Genomic DNA, 12536 nt, shown 5'->3' with positions numbered 1-12536 from the left:
TCCACAGGAGCGGAAGGCCTGGGGTTGCGATCCACTGAGGCAGGGCGTCACCCGGGACTATCCCGGCACTGGCACGCGCAGCCTGCACTGACTTCATGTCTCGGGGTTACTGTTTCCAGATGCCAAGCCCAGTGCACTGCCATAGGGACGTCACATTCACATTGTCTGCGAAAGGGCAACCTTGGAACTTCCTATTTCTTTCTCTCTTACTATTTTTTTAAAAAAGATTATCCAATCACCTTACAAAGCTGTTCATGATTAGGTTTCAGTCACACAGGGTTCCATCACCCATCCCTCCACCAGTGCACGTTTCCCAGTGCCAGTGTCCCCAGTTTCCCTCCCATCACTACCCCCCACCCCACCAGCCTCCTCTATGGCAGGCACTTTTCTTGAACTTTCTATTTCTATCGAAGCCTGCATCTTGCTGTACACTTGAACCTGGAAAAATGCTTTTCCTTGCTCTGTTTCCTCTTTAAATTATAAATATCACTTCGGGGTAAAGACAAATCCATTTGGAGTAGAATCAGAGACCTTTCTCTGGGAAAGTCTGGCATGACACAGATTGTTAGAGAAACTGGTGCTACACTCAGAGTTCAGGACCTCTACACCTGGGACTCCGGACACTGAAGGGGGTGGTGGACAAAGAAAAGAATGAAACTAGTGTGAGGCAAGGGTTGGAGTTCTCGAAATAATTTTCCACCTTGAAAGTTTGTTTTTTAACAGGTTTATTGAGATAAAGTTCACATACCATACAAATTTTCACCCATTTCAAGTGTACAATTCAATGAATGACTTATTATATTTAGAGCTGAGCAAGCATTATATCACAATTGTGGAAAAGTTTTGTTACCCTCAAAGAAACCCCCACCTCACTCATCCACCCAGCCCTCGGCGGCCACTGGCACTCCTGTCTGTAGATTTCTATTCTAGACACGTCATATAAACGTAATAGTAAGATACATGATCTGGCTTCTTTGGCTTAGCATAGTGCTTTTGAGGTTCATCACATCATAGCATATATCAGTACTTTATCCCTTTTATCTGGTTGAATATCATTTCCACTGTACAGCTATATCACATTGCACTTATCTATTCCTCCACTGACAGATATTTGGATTGTTTCCACCTGTTTGGCTGTTATCAATGATGCCCCAGGAACAACTAGACAAGTTTTTATGTGGACATGTTTTCATTTATCTTCTATGTCCCTAGTGGTGGCACTGCTGGGTGATAAGGTAGTTATTTAGCCTTCTGAGGAACTGTCAGAATTTTCCCAAAGTTTCCCAAAGAATTTCCCACCATTTTACATCACCAGCAGCAACGTTCCAATTTCTCTACACAAATCTGTCCTTTTGATTACAACAATCCTAATATGATCGACTATTTCATTGTGGCTTTGATTTTTATTCTCCTAACGACTGATGATATCAAGCTGATTTTCCTGGGTTTTGGGGAAGATGTCATGAATGAAACCCAGAGTCTCATACATGTGAATCCTGTGCTCTACCACTGGTAGCTACCAGCTAAATCCTTGGATTTACTTTTCACATATACAAAAAACACAGCACACCTTCACTACAGAAATGTCTAGTCAGATTGTTTGTTCATTGAAAAACTGTCATTTTATCACTGAGTCGTAAGAGCTCTTACTTGTTTCCAGATACAATCTCCTTGCAGATATGTCCTCCTATTCTGAGTGTTGTATTTTGACACTCGGTGGAATCCTTTGAAAGAAATACTTCTAAATTTTGATGATGTCTATCTTATTTTTCTTTTCTTGACTTGTGCTTTTGGTGTTACATCTGAGAAACCAGAAGCCAAATCTAGATCATAAGATTTATTCCTTGGTCATATGATTTAGTTTTTGAGTTTTATAGTCAAACCTCTTACATTCAGATCTCTAATCAATTTCAATTTTTGCATTTGGTGTGAGGCAGGGGTCCAACTACATTCTTTGCATGTAAATATCCAGTTGTCACAGCACCATTTATCAAAAAGACTATTCTTTGCCCCCACTGAAGTCCTGAGCACCCTTACTAATTAATTATAAAAGTGAAGTTATATTTCTGGACTCTCAAGTCTACTCCACTGACCTGTATGCCTATACTATGACAGTACCACACTGCTTGCTACTGGTAGTTTTGCAATAAGCTTTGACACTGGAACATGTGAGTGTCTCCCAACTTCGTTCTTTAAGACTGAATTCCCATCTGAATTTTAAAATTGATGTACCGACCTCTACCAAGAAGTCAGCTGAGATTTTGCACTGGAAATTGCTTAGTATTTCAGAATAAACAATGAGTTGCTGAGATCCATAAAACGTTTATTCATGTAGTTTGTGATACTATAAAAGTGATTTATTTCTTTTACTTCATGAGAGAATCTATAAAATTTACTGAAGGGCAACTGAGGCCTAATAGAACCTTGCTAAGAAACACATGAACTAAGTTCACGGTATTCTTTATTTTGTGTGGGAAAAATTATTGCTACAATTTTTTACCTGTAGTCCCAACTGGGGTACAAATAGTAGCAATAATGTTGTAATAGCTCATATTTATTAGGAATCTATCAAGTACTTTGCAAGTTTTCATATTTATTTGATGTGACAATCAATTGAAAAGGCATATATTTAATGTAACAAAAACTCACTCTCATCTATTAACATGCGAAAGTGTGATCTATAGATGTGGCAGGGTTTTCTTGTTTGAGATGGTATGATGTGAGGTATGATACTCCCAACTCCATGCTAAGAGGGAGAGAGAAGAAGGGCTTACCCCAGACAGTGCTAAGGACCACTCTGGGATCAACCGCATGCAAGGCAAGCACTTCAACCCCTGTACTATCTCTCTAGTCCCAGATTTTAAAAAATGGTGGTCAACCAAAAGGAAATGCCCTGCCCCAGAGGCGGGGTGGGGGTGATGGCTGGGGGTGGTGGGAGGGATGCTGGGACCATTGGTAGTGGAGAATGGGCACTGGTGGAGGGATGGACACTCGACCATTGTATGACTAAAACGAAAGCATGAAAGTTTGTACGTTTTGTAACTGTACCTTACGGTAATTCACTAATAAAAAATTTTGAAAACTTTAAAAAAATGGTGGTCAAAGATATACAACATATTTCAGAAGATTTCCAAACAACTAAGTGGGATGCCATGGTTTAAATAAGTGGTATTAAATATGGCCAAGATTTAAGAAAAACAAAGGTGGATTTTGGTATTGCGGGAGGGAGGAAGTTACTTAGAGAAGCAAAGCTGTTTCTAAATAAAGGTACCGCTATGAATCCAATCTCAGCTCCCAGAAGAGCGAGCTCCTTAAGCGAGTCTTGGGTCAGATAGTGACAGAAGCTCATCCTTTTCTCTTCTTGCAGCGTGGCTGCCAGGCCTGATGACGAATTCACAGGTCAGCAGTTTACCCTGTGATCCCCAGAGTAGCACCAGCTAGGTCATTCTCAACCCTGACAACCTTACAGGGGCTGATGTGCCGATCAAACAGAATACATACATACAAAGGATTTAGTAGCCACCCAATGCACTTGCTGTAACTACAATTAAGATTCTCTGACTTTCCTTTTCAACTCTGTAGGGCTGCCAATTGGGGCATAAATAGTAGCAATAATGTTGTAGTAGCTAATATTTATTAAGAAGCTATCCAGTACTTTGCAAGTCATCACCTCGGTAAGTCACCACAGAGGTGTGTGCCATTATTTCCATATAAAAGATAAGGAAAATGAGGCATAGGCAAATGAACTGGCCTGAAGCTTCACAAGACAGAGGTGATGAGTTAGCATTCCACTCCGGCAATCTGACTAGAAATTCTCTGCTTTTAAGCCCGTTCACCAGAGTCTCTGGACCTCCAGTGATCTGCTTCAGTGAAATGTTCTATTGTCAAATCAATGGCCACCGGCCAGAGATAGGAGGGGTGGCTGTACGTGAACAGTCTCGGGTCAGCTCCTAAGGTCTACACGGAGATGACTGTTTAGGCAGAGACTGGCCTTCAGGAGGAACACACTTCAGCTTCAAATCCTAGCCTTGCCACTTCAGCTTGGGCGTTTTAACATCAAGTCCACATAGAGAAGCTTCCTTAGGGATCAAATGGGGATGCCACTTACTGTGCTGGGTTGATTTGAAAAGATAGTGTAATCATGTAAAACTCTCGGCGCTGCGCCTGGTCTTAGGAAGGGTTACGAATACCCCACAACTACGAGCTCAGGAGGCTTTGATTTAGTCTCGCCTTTTTACAAAAGAGAAAGGTGTGTAGTTCAAATCAAGGCCACACGTGTCCACGATACTTTTTGAAAAAAGTGAAGCGATATAGTTTTTCACTGAACAAAACGAACTGAGAAAGATGGTGGTGTCGGTGGGGTGGGGGTAGAAAGAATGAAGCACACGTTCAAGAGCGAACGCTAGCTTGAAGAGCCAGGCCATAAAGACACAGAGAAGCAAGCACACAGGCTTCAAGGAACAAGCCTATACTTGAGGAGAAACTTGGTAGCGGAGAAGCCGGTGACACAGTGCTCTGCGGAATACAAAGACCAGGTTTAGCTCCTACCATTTGTCTAGAAAGATAAAGTTGGAGAGCATACTTTATAACAAAATTCAAGCTATTTCTCTCCTATTTGAGCTTCCTATTCTTAAAGGCAAAAGTGAGGGCACAAAATGGGTCAGTAAACCCTGACTCTCTTCTAAGTGTTAGAGAAATACAGCTATTTCCACTCATTCACACATCATCTGTGCTGATTTGCACGACAATGGCCAACTTCCAAGGTGGCAGTGTTGAGTGGTTGCACTAGAAACCCCACAGGGCCTCAAATATTTCATAATCTTGGCCCTTTATGAAAAAAAGTCCCCCAGCTCCCCAGCTCTCGAACAGGAAGAAAGCATATTAATCCACCTTTGCTTTCTACACAGGACTGAGCCTAAGGTGGAAATCTCTGCCCATCCTCCCCAAACCATTTTAGAGGTGCAAAGGAGACACCGCTCAAGTGGAAAAGAAATCAAAGTTTGCAAAATGTCAGAAGGGGAAATAAGCTTTATAAATAGAAAAGAAAAAAACAAACATCATTAAATAACAGGATTTGCCCAGCTTTACATTGATTTTTTGTTCCTTAAACTGATTCCAACTTCAAAGGCCCATTATCTTTCATTGGAATTCCAACATGAGTTCTTTACAAAGAAGGAGCTGCTGGCTTGCTGTTCAAACAGGAGGGACCCCAGTGCTCAAGATGGGGAGGGCCTGGCAATCACATCAGTCAGTGCAAAATCTGCATTTTATTAAAGACATTTGGGAATATCCATTCAAAAATACATTGTGCTCAGTAAAAATGAACCATTTCATGCTCATAATTAAGGTTACCACAGAATAGATATTTGTATAATATTTACAGCAACAATAGAAATTTTACAGAAGTTAGAATGAAATACATGCCAGAAAAAACTTGCTAAGATGTCCCGACACATGATACAAAGTCATATAAACACTTTACAAATGGGTCATAATTAGATTGTGAAGAATTTACATATTCAACACTTTAAATTCAGTTCGGATTTAAAAATCAAAAAGGTTAATACTACTTTACACCCTTGCCACGGTAAAAAGTATGGAATCACACTTAGTATGATGGATTATAAAGTCTGTGCAAGTAAGAATTTCTACCGATTCTTTAACTACCACAAATTTGGATGTTCCATCACTCTGGCTTATCCCTATATTTTGTTTTCACACATGAGGAGGGTTCTGAAAATCACCCCACCCCGTGTCTTCCCACATGCCCCCTTCAAACTTACTAGAGATTGAAGAAGCTCGGAATAGTCTTCTATGTACAGAATAACTACCTGAATTCAAAAGGGCACAAAGCGATTCTTGGAGATAGGAACTAGGGGCAACTATTTTGTTTGGTTTCATTATTTCAGTGAATTCGAGTTTACGATGAGAATCTACTTGTTGCAGTCACAGCATTATCCCTCCAGCCTGACTCAATCAGTCACCCAGGAGGAAACACGGATCAGGAAATAGGCTGAGATGACGGGAATCTATCCTTTTACCTCTAGTGAAAATGAAGCTGATGCAAAACTTTGCTTTCCACTTTGGAAAATCGAAGCCATTGTGGAGAACTTCCAGGTTCTCCAGGGGGAAAAGTCTCCCTTTCCCCCTTGAAACTCTAAGTGTTTTTCCCCCTTAAAACTCTGGAGTTTTGACGACTCTGGCAATTAACACTATAATCCCAACAGGGACAAAAGACAAGGCATCTACCTTTGATATTCCTGGCTTTTGTCTGATTACCCTGAAGCACAGCACTAGGAGGAGCCTGAAACAAAATCAGACCAGGCTTTGGGGAACTGGAGCTCCCCAACCAAAGGAAGTCCTGAGGAATTCTTAGCAGTCTGTCAAAACAGAACGGATGGAAAAACAGATAAGGCCGCTTTCTCCCTGATACTCTGAGCAAACAAGGCAACTTCTAATCTGCGTACACTATGGAAACCGATTTTTTTTTTAATATTCCAAAGGAAGCTCAAAATAGGACCCAAAGATCAAATGGGGGTCAGAGAGCTTACTTAACCTTGTGAGTACTGAAGGGCCTTAGCAGTGAACCAGTATCATCACCGCGGTTCTGGAGGCCCTAAAAATCTGACGTGCAGACGATTACACATTTTTTTCTGGCAAAACAAAAAACAAAACCTCCCTTAGATGGGGGAGTAGACAGCTAATGGATGAAAATACAAGGCAGGTGGTGATCAGATTGAATAGCCTATAGATAATAATACACAGCAGGGTCCAGAGAGGGGCAAGGTGGAGTCAGGACCAGGCCTAACGCTAAGGAATTAACAAAGCACTACAGGAAATGAATATTCACAGAGTAACTGACTTGGCATACACGCCTAGGATCTTTTATAATACATTCAATTAAAAAAGAAGAACATCTAGGATAGGGCGCTCGGCCCAGAATTTCCTAGCCACCTTACTTTGAACACACTGTGTGTTTACAACGCTTCATTTTTCCTGCATTTACTGAAGGTTTCTAAAACAGAATTCATTTCCCAGCTGCATCAGACCTCTCGAGAGTCTAGAGCTAGCTGGCCAAGATGGGAAGGTAAGAAATGAGAACGACTTACAAATATTTGTAAGTTGGACTTTTTAAGTCTCCAAGAAACACTTTTTGTGAGGTTCCAGTCCTGGAATTAGCAAGAGGACCCTCAAAACATCTTTGCTGTTTTCTCTGCAGCCCCCTTGAAAGAAATCTTTTGGTTTGTTTTCATTGGCCTGTAAATAGCTTTTCTCTATGTACACACTTGATTGGCAACAAACCGGAAGGAAACAAGGAAATATTTCAATAATTTCGGACTTGGTTCAGTGCATCAACCCACATTCCTGGTTCACGGAAATGTGAGTGTGGATCTCAGCGCTCACGCGGAGATCAGTCTCACAAACTCTGAGAGAGAAAAACAGTGCTCTCCAGGAAACATGTACTGAGCACGAGAGGAGACGCGGATTTCGGAGTCCCAGCCATCCGCTAGGACTAAATCACAACGAGCAATTGCCCTTGCTGAAAGTTTGGTCACCACCAGGCCACGGTGGACAGGAACGGACACAGAAGCTCTAACACACTTGAAAAGCAATCCTCTGGCCTTTGAAATAAGTGGTACACTTCTGAGTCATTTTCCATACATAGCTAGAAGAAAAGAAATGGCTTTTTTCCTTAATTACTCTAAAAGCTAGTTTGAAAAGGGAAGATACTAGGACATCAACTAAGGTGCCGGGAAGGGCAGCGGGTTAGCATTGCCCAGTGGAGTCTGCTAATTTTCAGATTAGGAACATGCTAAACTGGCTAACTCTACAACCACAACATACTTCATAATATAAGACAGGACTAAAACTAACCAGGACAGCTCTGCTCGTGGAGTCGAAGCACAACTGCATACGCTGACTCTTAAAGCATGATTTCAAACAGATTTATTCAAAGCACACGGCACAAACACGCCAAGAACAGCCACAGCACGACTGCCGACAGAGAGTTTCGCTTCGAATTGGTCTGTCATATGCCAATATTTGTAAAGAGCTATTAAATGGCTCCAATTGGAAAAGAAAAGAGACATTTTCTTTCGGGAGACGCAGCTCAAAGCCATGGATGCCTTCGAGCAGCTGGCCAAAGTCATGCCAATCTGCCAGGCTGCTGCTTGATTCTAAATATAAGCCCCGGGGCTCTGTGAAAGATTTTCGAAGGATGCTGACCTAGAATTGGACTTCCAAACACCTGCAAAGCCACGCTGGTCTCTTCCCTAAGGATTCACTTTTTAGAAGGCCCAAGACAATGGACACGAAGGACAGAATTGCAGGGATTCCAGAATAGTGGTAGAAAGTTCATTCGGAGTCGCTGATGTTGAAGACTTCCTCCCTGCAGTTTCAGAGAGTGGAGAGGAGGATGCTGAGCAGGGGTCTCACCTCAGCGCCACTGACACGGGGGGGGGCAGATCCTTCTTCGCGGGTGGAGGACCGGGCCAGGGACGTTGCTTGTACATGCAGGAGCTGGAGGGGCATCTCTAGCCTCCACTTCTGACGACCAACTAGGGCTCCCGACACTGCCAAACGGCAAAATGACCAGGGCTGAGAGCCACCATGGCTGAGCCAGGGCCCCTTAGCATGGGACACGTTTGGTGCTGGGCTCTGCAGAGGGGCAGAAGGCTCAGTTCAGAACCAGTGGAGGTTAAACAATAACTCACTGGAATGTCTGAGAAGAACAGGGAAGGTGCCGGTAAAGTACGAGGAGCACAGTAGCAAACGAACCCCCGTGGAACAGGAAAGAAGCAACCCTTCCAAGAAACAAAGGAATCCCGTGCCTTTGTTGCTGTTATTCCTTAGGAAGGTAGGGAGAGTACAGGGATGTCAGAAATTTCCTTTCCTAAAGAAAATGCAAACTTTCGTGACTTCAAATTGCTTTCTTTCTAGGATAGATGACAATCTTTGGGAGATCAACAATTCATCGCCCGGAGGAAAACAACGGTTAAAAGCTAGGAGAGGGCCCGTTTGATTGGGGAGAAAGCCTTACCGATCCCCACCGAGGGCAGAAGAGAAGTGCAGGCAGAAATGCAGATTGTAATTCACTTACAGCTTGCTGAGGTCAGTGGACAAAAGCTGAGCACAGGAGGAGAGCTACCTCAAAAACACTAGTTGCGAAGATATTTTCTGGCTCAAATCTGGGAATGTACGAAAGTATGTATTGACTCTTCATCAGTTAGGTTTACTTTGCTCTAGGTAGAAGGCAATAAGTCTAGCCCTTCTTTGAAGAACCACCTCGAATAGTAAATGTTCTGCAAACATCTGAGATCCCAGTGTTCTGGCAAGGGTGAAAACGTGGGACATCAGCCTCGAGGTGGCTGACCAGCCTCAAATGCCACAGCAGGGCAATGTGACTGCGCGGGTCCTAAGCGCACAGCACAGTGAGAAGTCTTTCCAGAGGTGGGGAGGTGCAGTTTCTGGTATGCAAGGGTACAGATCCAGTATGAAAAAGGAGAGTTGCATACCCTTTGAGAGTCACTAGCATCCAGGCAAAAACTGCGAAGGGTCCAAGAACTGAGCAGCTGCCTGGGAAAAGCCAGAATTCAGAGCTACTCCAACAGTACTAAACTGGTGAAGGAAACGAGATATCAAAAGAACTGAAGAGCATGCAAACTATTGATTGAATCAAATTGTTTCCATGATAGTACCCAGTTGAGTTTCATTTTAGTGCCTATTACACTTATTAAAAGTAAATAAAAAGCACCGTAAAATGACCTCTCTATATAATCGATACACATCATTATAATAATTATATAAAATGCAATATGCACACAATTTAAGCTTCAAAGAAACTATGAGATTTTTCTTTATAATTGTTATCATCAGAGCTATAATTCTCAAAATCTCGGGGGAAGGGGGACAGTAACTCAGCACAATTCAATCACAGCTGACGTGAGTTAGGGGCTGATGCTCTCAGAATCCTGGTACAAGTAATAAATACTGAGAGGTTACAACCTCTTGGAGGAAGGGTAGGATGGGACCTTTAAAAGTATTATTGCTAAGAAACTACTTCCAAAAATCTAAAACTACTCTTGAAGGATGAGGGTGTGGTGATTTCCGTAGAGGACGGCCTAGAGACACGGGCAGGGTCACAGCCCTGGTGGCAGACGGCCTTGGTGATACGAGGGAGTGAGCTGGGGGTTGAAAGACTGTTCCGACAGTGGGGATGTGTGATGATAACCTTACTATAAATGACTAGGCCCAGGAAGAAAAATTAGTCTAGCAATTTTTTTCTGACCTCTAGAATTGCTTCAGGAACCTATTGAATATGTCAGGAAGAGTAATAACAAAACAGTATTTAGAAAGAGAAATGCCACTCCCTCCATCCCAGAAGCTCTGCTACAGTGAACAGGACTCAGGAGCTTAACTCTGGCTTGCAAGATCTGCAAACAGGTGCCTCTCACAACCTTGCAGCTAGGTATGTTCACCGGCGAATCTTTGGTCTGCGCTCCACAGATGCACGGCACGTCCTCACTACGGAGACCCAGGAGCCATCCTGGATGAATTCTCCTCCCCTCAGGTGCAAGGATCATCCCTCGACATGCCCAGGAGCCCGCTACGTGAGGGCAGAGACGATGTGGCTGGGGTTCTCACCGATCTCCCCAACTCTCTCCCCCCATGCCTTGGAGGAAGTGGCTGCATCTTGTCTGCTACCAAGGGTCACGTCTAGAGGCTACCGCTGGGGCCTGCGAGCTGAGCGAGGTCCCTGCAGTCACAGTCCCATAGAGCCACCAGGCAACTCCCTTGCTTAGAAGTGTAGCACTTACTTCATATCACAAATGTATAAAAATATGGCAGATAGTGTCATGACGATACTTTCTTTCAATGAGTATATTTATAAAACAGACAGATATTTACTATATATATTTATAGAGAGAATAAAATACTCCTGATGCAATATATAAATGGTCCTGTTTAGTTTGTACAGAAACTACTGTAGCTGTCCCACTGCTTCACAATGTCGCAAACAGCTCAAAGTAACTTTACAGTGAACATAAAAGGTATGATTAGAACAGTACAATATTAATTAGAAATCAACGTTACAAATCCTATCAAATATGGGAGTTTAGAAAACAAGTTAAGACATACAGTTGGTTCATCTGCTAACCCTTCAAAGGGATACTCTTGGATTACAATCACCACGTTTAGTTTAGGCAGAAAAAACTCTGTGGTAAGGGCATTGGTCAACGTGAAATTTCTATCCCTTGCAGTGCTAGAACACGTCCTGGCACTCCCAGCTTCCACAGCGGTGGCACCGAAACTGCCATGGAGGGGAGACACCGGCAGGACGTCTTCTTCCTCAATGGCACTCTATCCATCCCGCACAGGGACCCCTAAGGAACCCCTGTGGCTCTAAGATCCCTGACTTGCATTTGCGGAGGCGGGAGGCCCGAGGGCGCCCCACGTACAATATTGCACACACCTTCATAAAGCTGAAAATACTGGCTTACTACCCCGGCCCGCTCATTGCCCACCTGCCCACCCCCCTCCCCGGCCCTTCCCCCCGACACACATTACAAGGCTGTCTCTTTTAGATCATTCAGGTTCGGAATTCGGGATCGATTTGTTCTATTATAAGGGTGCCCATTCGGCCCACTCTTGGCACCCAGCTGTTCGGAGTAGGAAGGCCCCTCCGTGGCACCCCGGCTCACAGAGGACACATGCCAAGCAGGGTCCATCTGACCTGGCAGCTGGAGGGTGGGCCTGCCCTTGGGGGTGGGCTCCTGCCGGATGTTGCTGCTCCCAGAGGTCTGGCTCAGGGGATGGATCCGGATTTCTGAGAAGGAATTTTTGGCTTGCTGAGTGCTTAAGGGCTGGAAGCGAGGGTCGGAGGAGGCTGGGTGATTGGAGGTCGAGGAGAGATGTAATAGCTTGCGCAGCGACTTTAACGGCTGGCTCTGAAAGAAAGGACGAGAGCGCGTCAACTGTTTTGTTCCAGCATGGGCCAGAACCGCGTGCGGATCAGCAACGAGGCCAGGCAGCGGAGGGGGTTTAGTCCAGCCACCTGTTCTTTTCCAGAATGTTCTTGCACGAACATCCTAAGAATCTGGAGCAACTGTGGTGGCTGACCACAGGCCCTTCTGTCTGGCTGCACGCCCTCTTCACCCGGGACCTCATTTGACCAAGAGGCAGTGGAAGATCTCGCCTCTCCCTTTGGAAAAGACTCCCCCGAAGCTCCCTCTCATGCAACCGATTTCTGGAACAGCGGCCAGCACTAGTGGCCCAGGCCCCACCTAGCTGCAAGGGGAAACCAACCGCGTGATCCTGCGATTGGGTAGCACAAGCCCCAGCTACACACACACACACACGCCATTTTGCTCTTAGCTCCTGATTTTCCCATTCCTTTGGAGTTGTAAAATGCACTTTACTGCACACTTAACTTTTGTGGAGCAAAAGGGGTGGGGAGGTGGGAGTGGGGTTACTTTCAATTTTGGAAGAGATAAGATTTGGGCCTTAGGAGCTGGAGCGATAGCACACTGGGGAGG

At 44.2% G+C, this 12536-nt stretch overlaps 1 protein-coding gene across 4 annotated transcripts in view; it reads right to left on the bottom strand.

Moving 5' to 3' along the window:
• Positions 1–708: 708 nt before the first annotated feature.
• Positions 709–12536, bottom strand: part of CDKL5 (cyclin dependent kinase like 5) — a 214550-nt gene continuing 202722 nt past the window's right edge. For all 4 annotated transcript variants that reach the window (XM_055123544.1, XM_004612219.2, XM_055123546.1 and 1 more), the window contains one exon: positions 709–11948. In XM_055123544.1, the coding sequence (XP_054979519.1) occupies positions 11565–11948 (384 nt within the window). In that variant the 3' untranslated portion in view covers positions 709–11564. The remainder of the gene's footprint in view (positions 11949–12536) is intronic.

Source organism: Sorex araneus, chromosome X (assembly GCF_027595985.1).
Source record: "Sorex araneus isolate mSorAra2 chromosome X, mSorAra2.pri, whole genome shotgun sequence".
NCBI lineage: Eukaryota > Metazoa > Chordata > Mammalia > Eulipotyphla > Soricidae > Sorex > Sorex araneus.
This window is presented reverse-complemented; position numbering and strand designations above follow the sequence as displayed.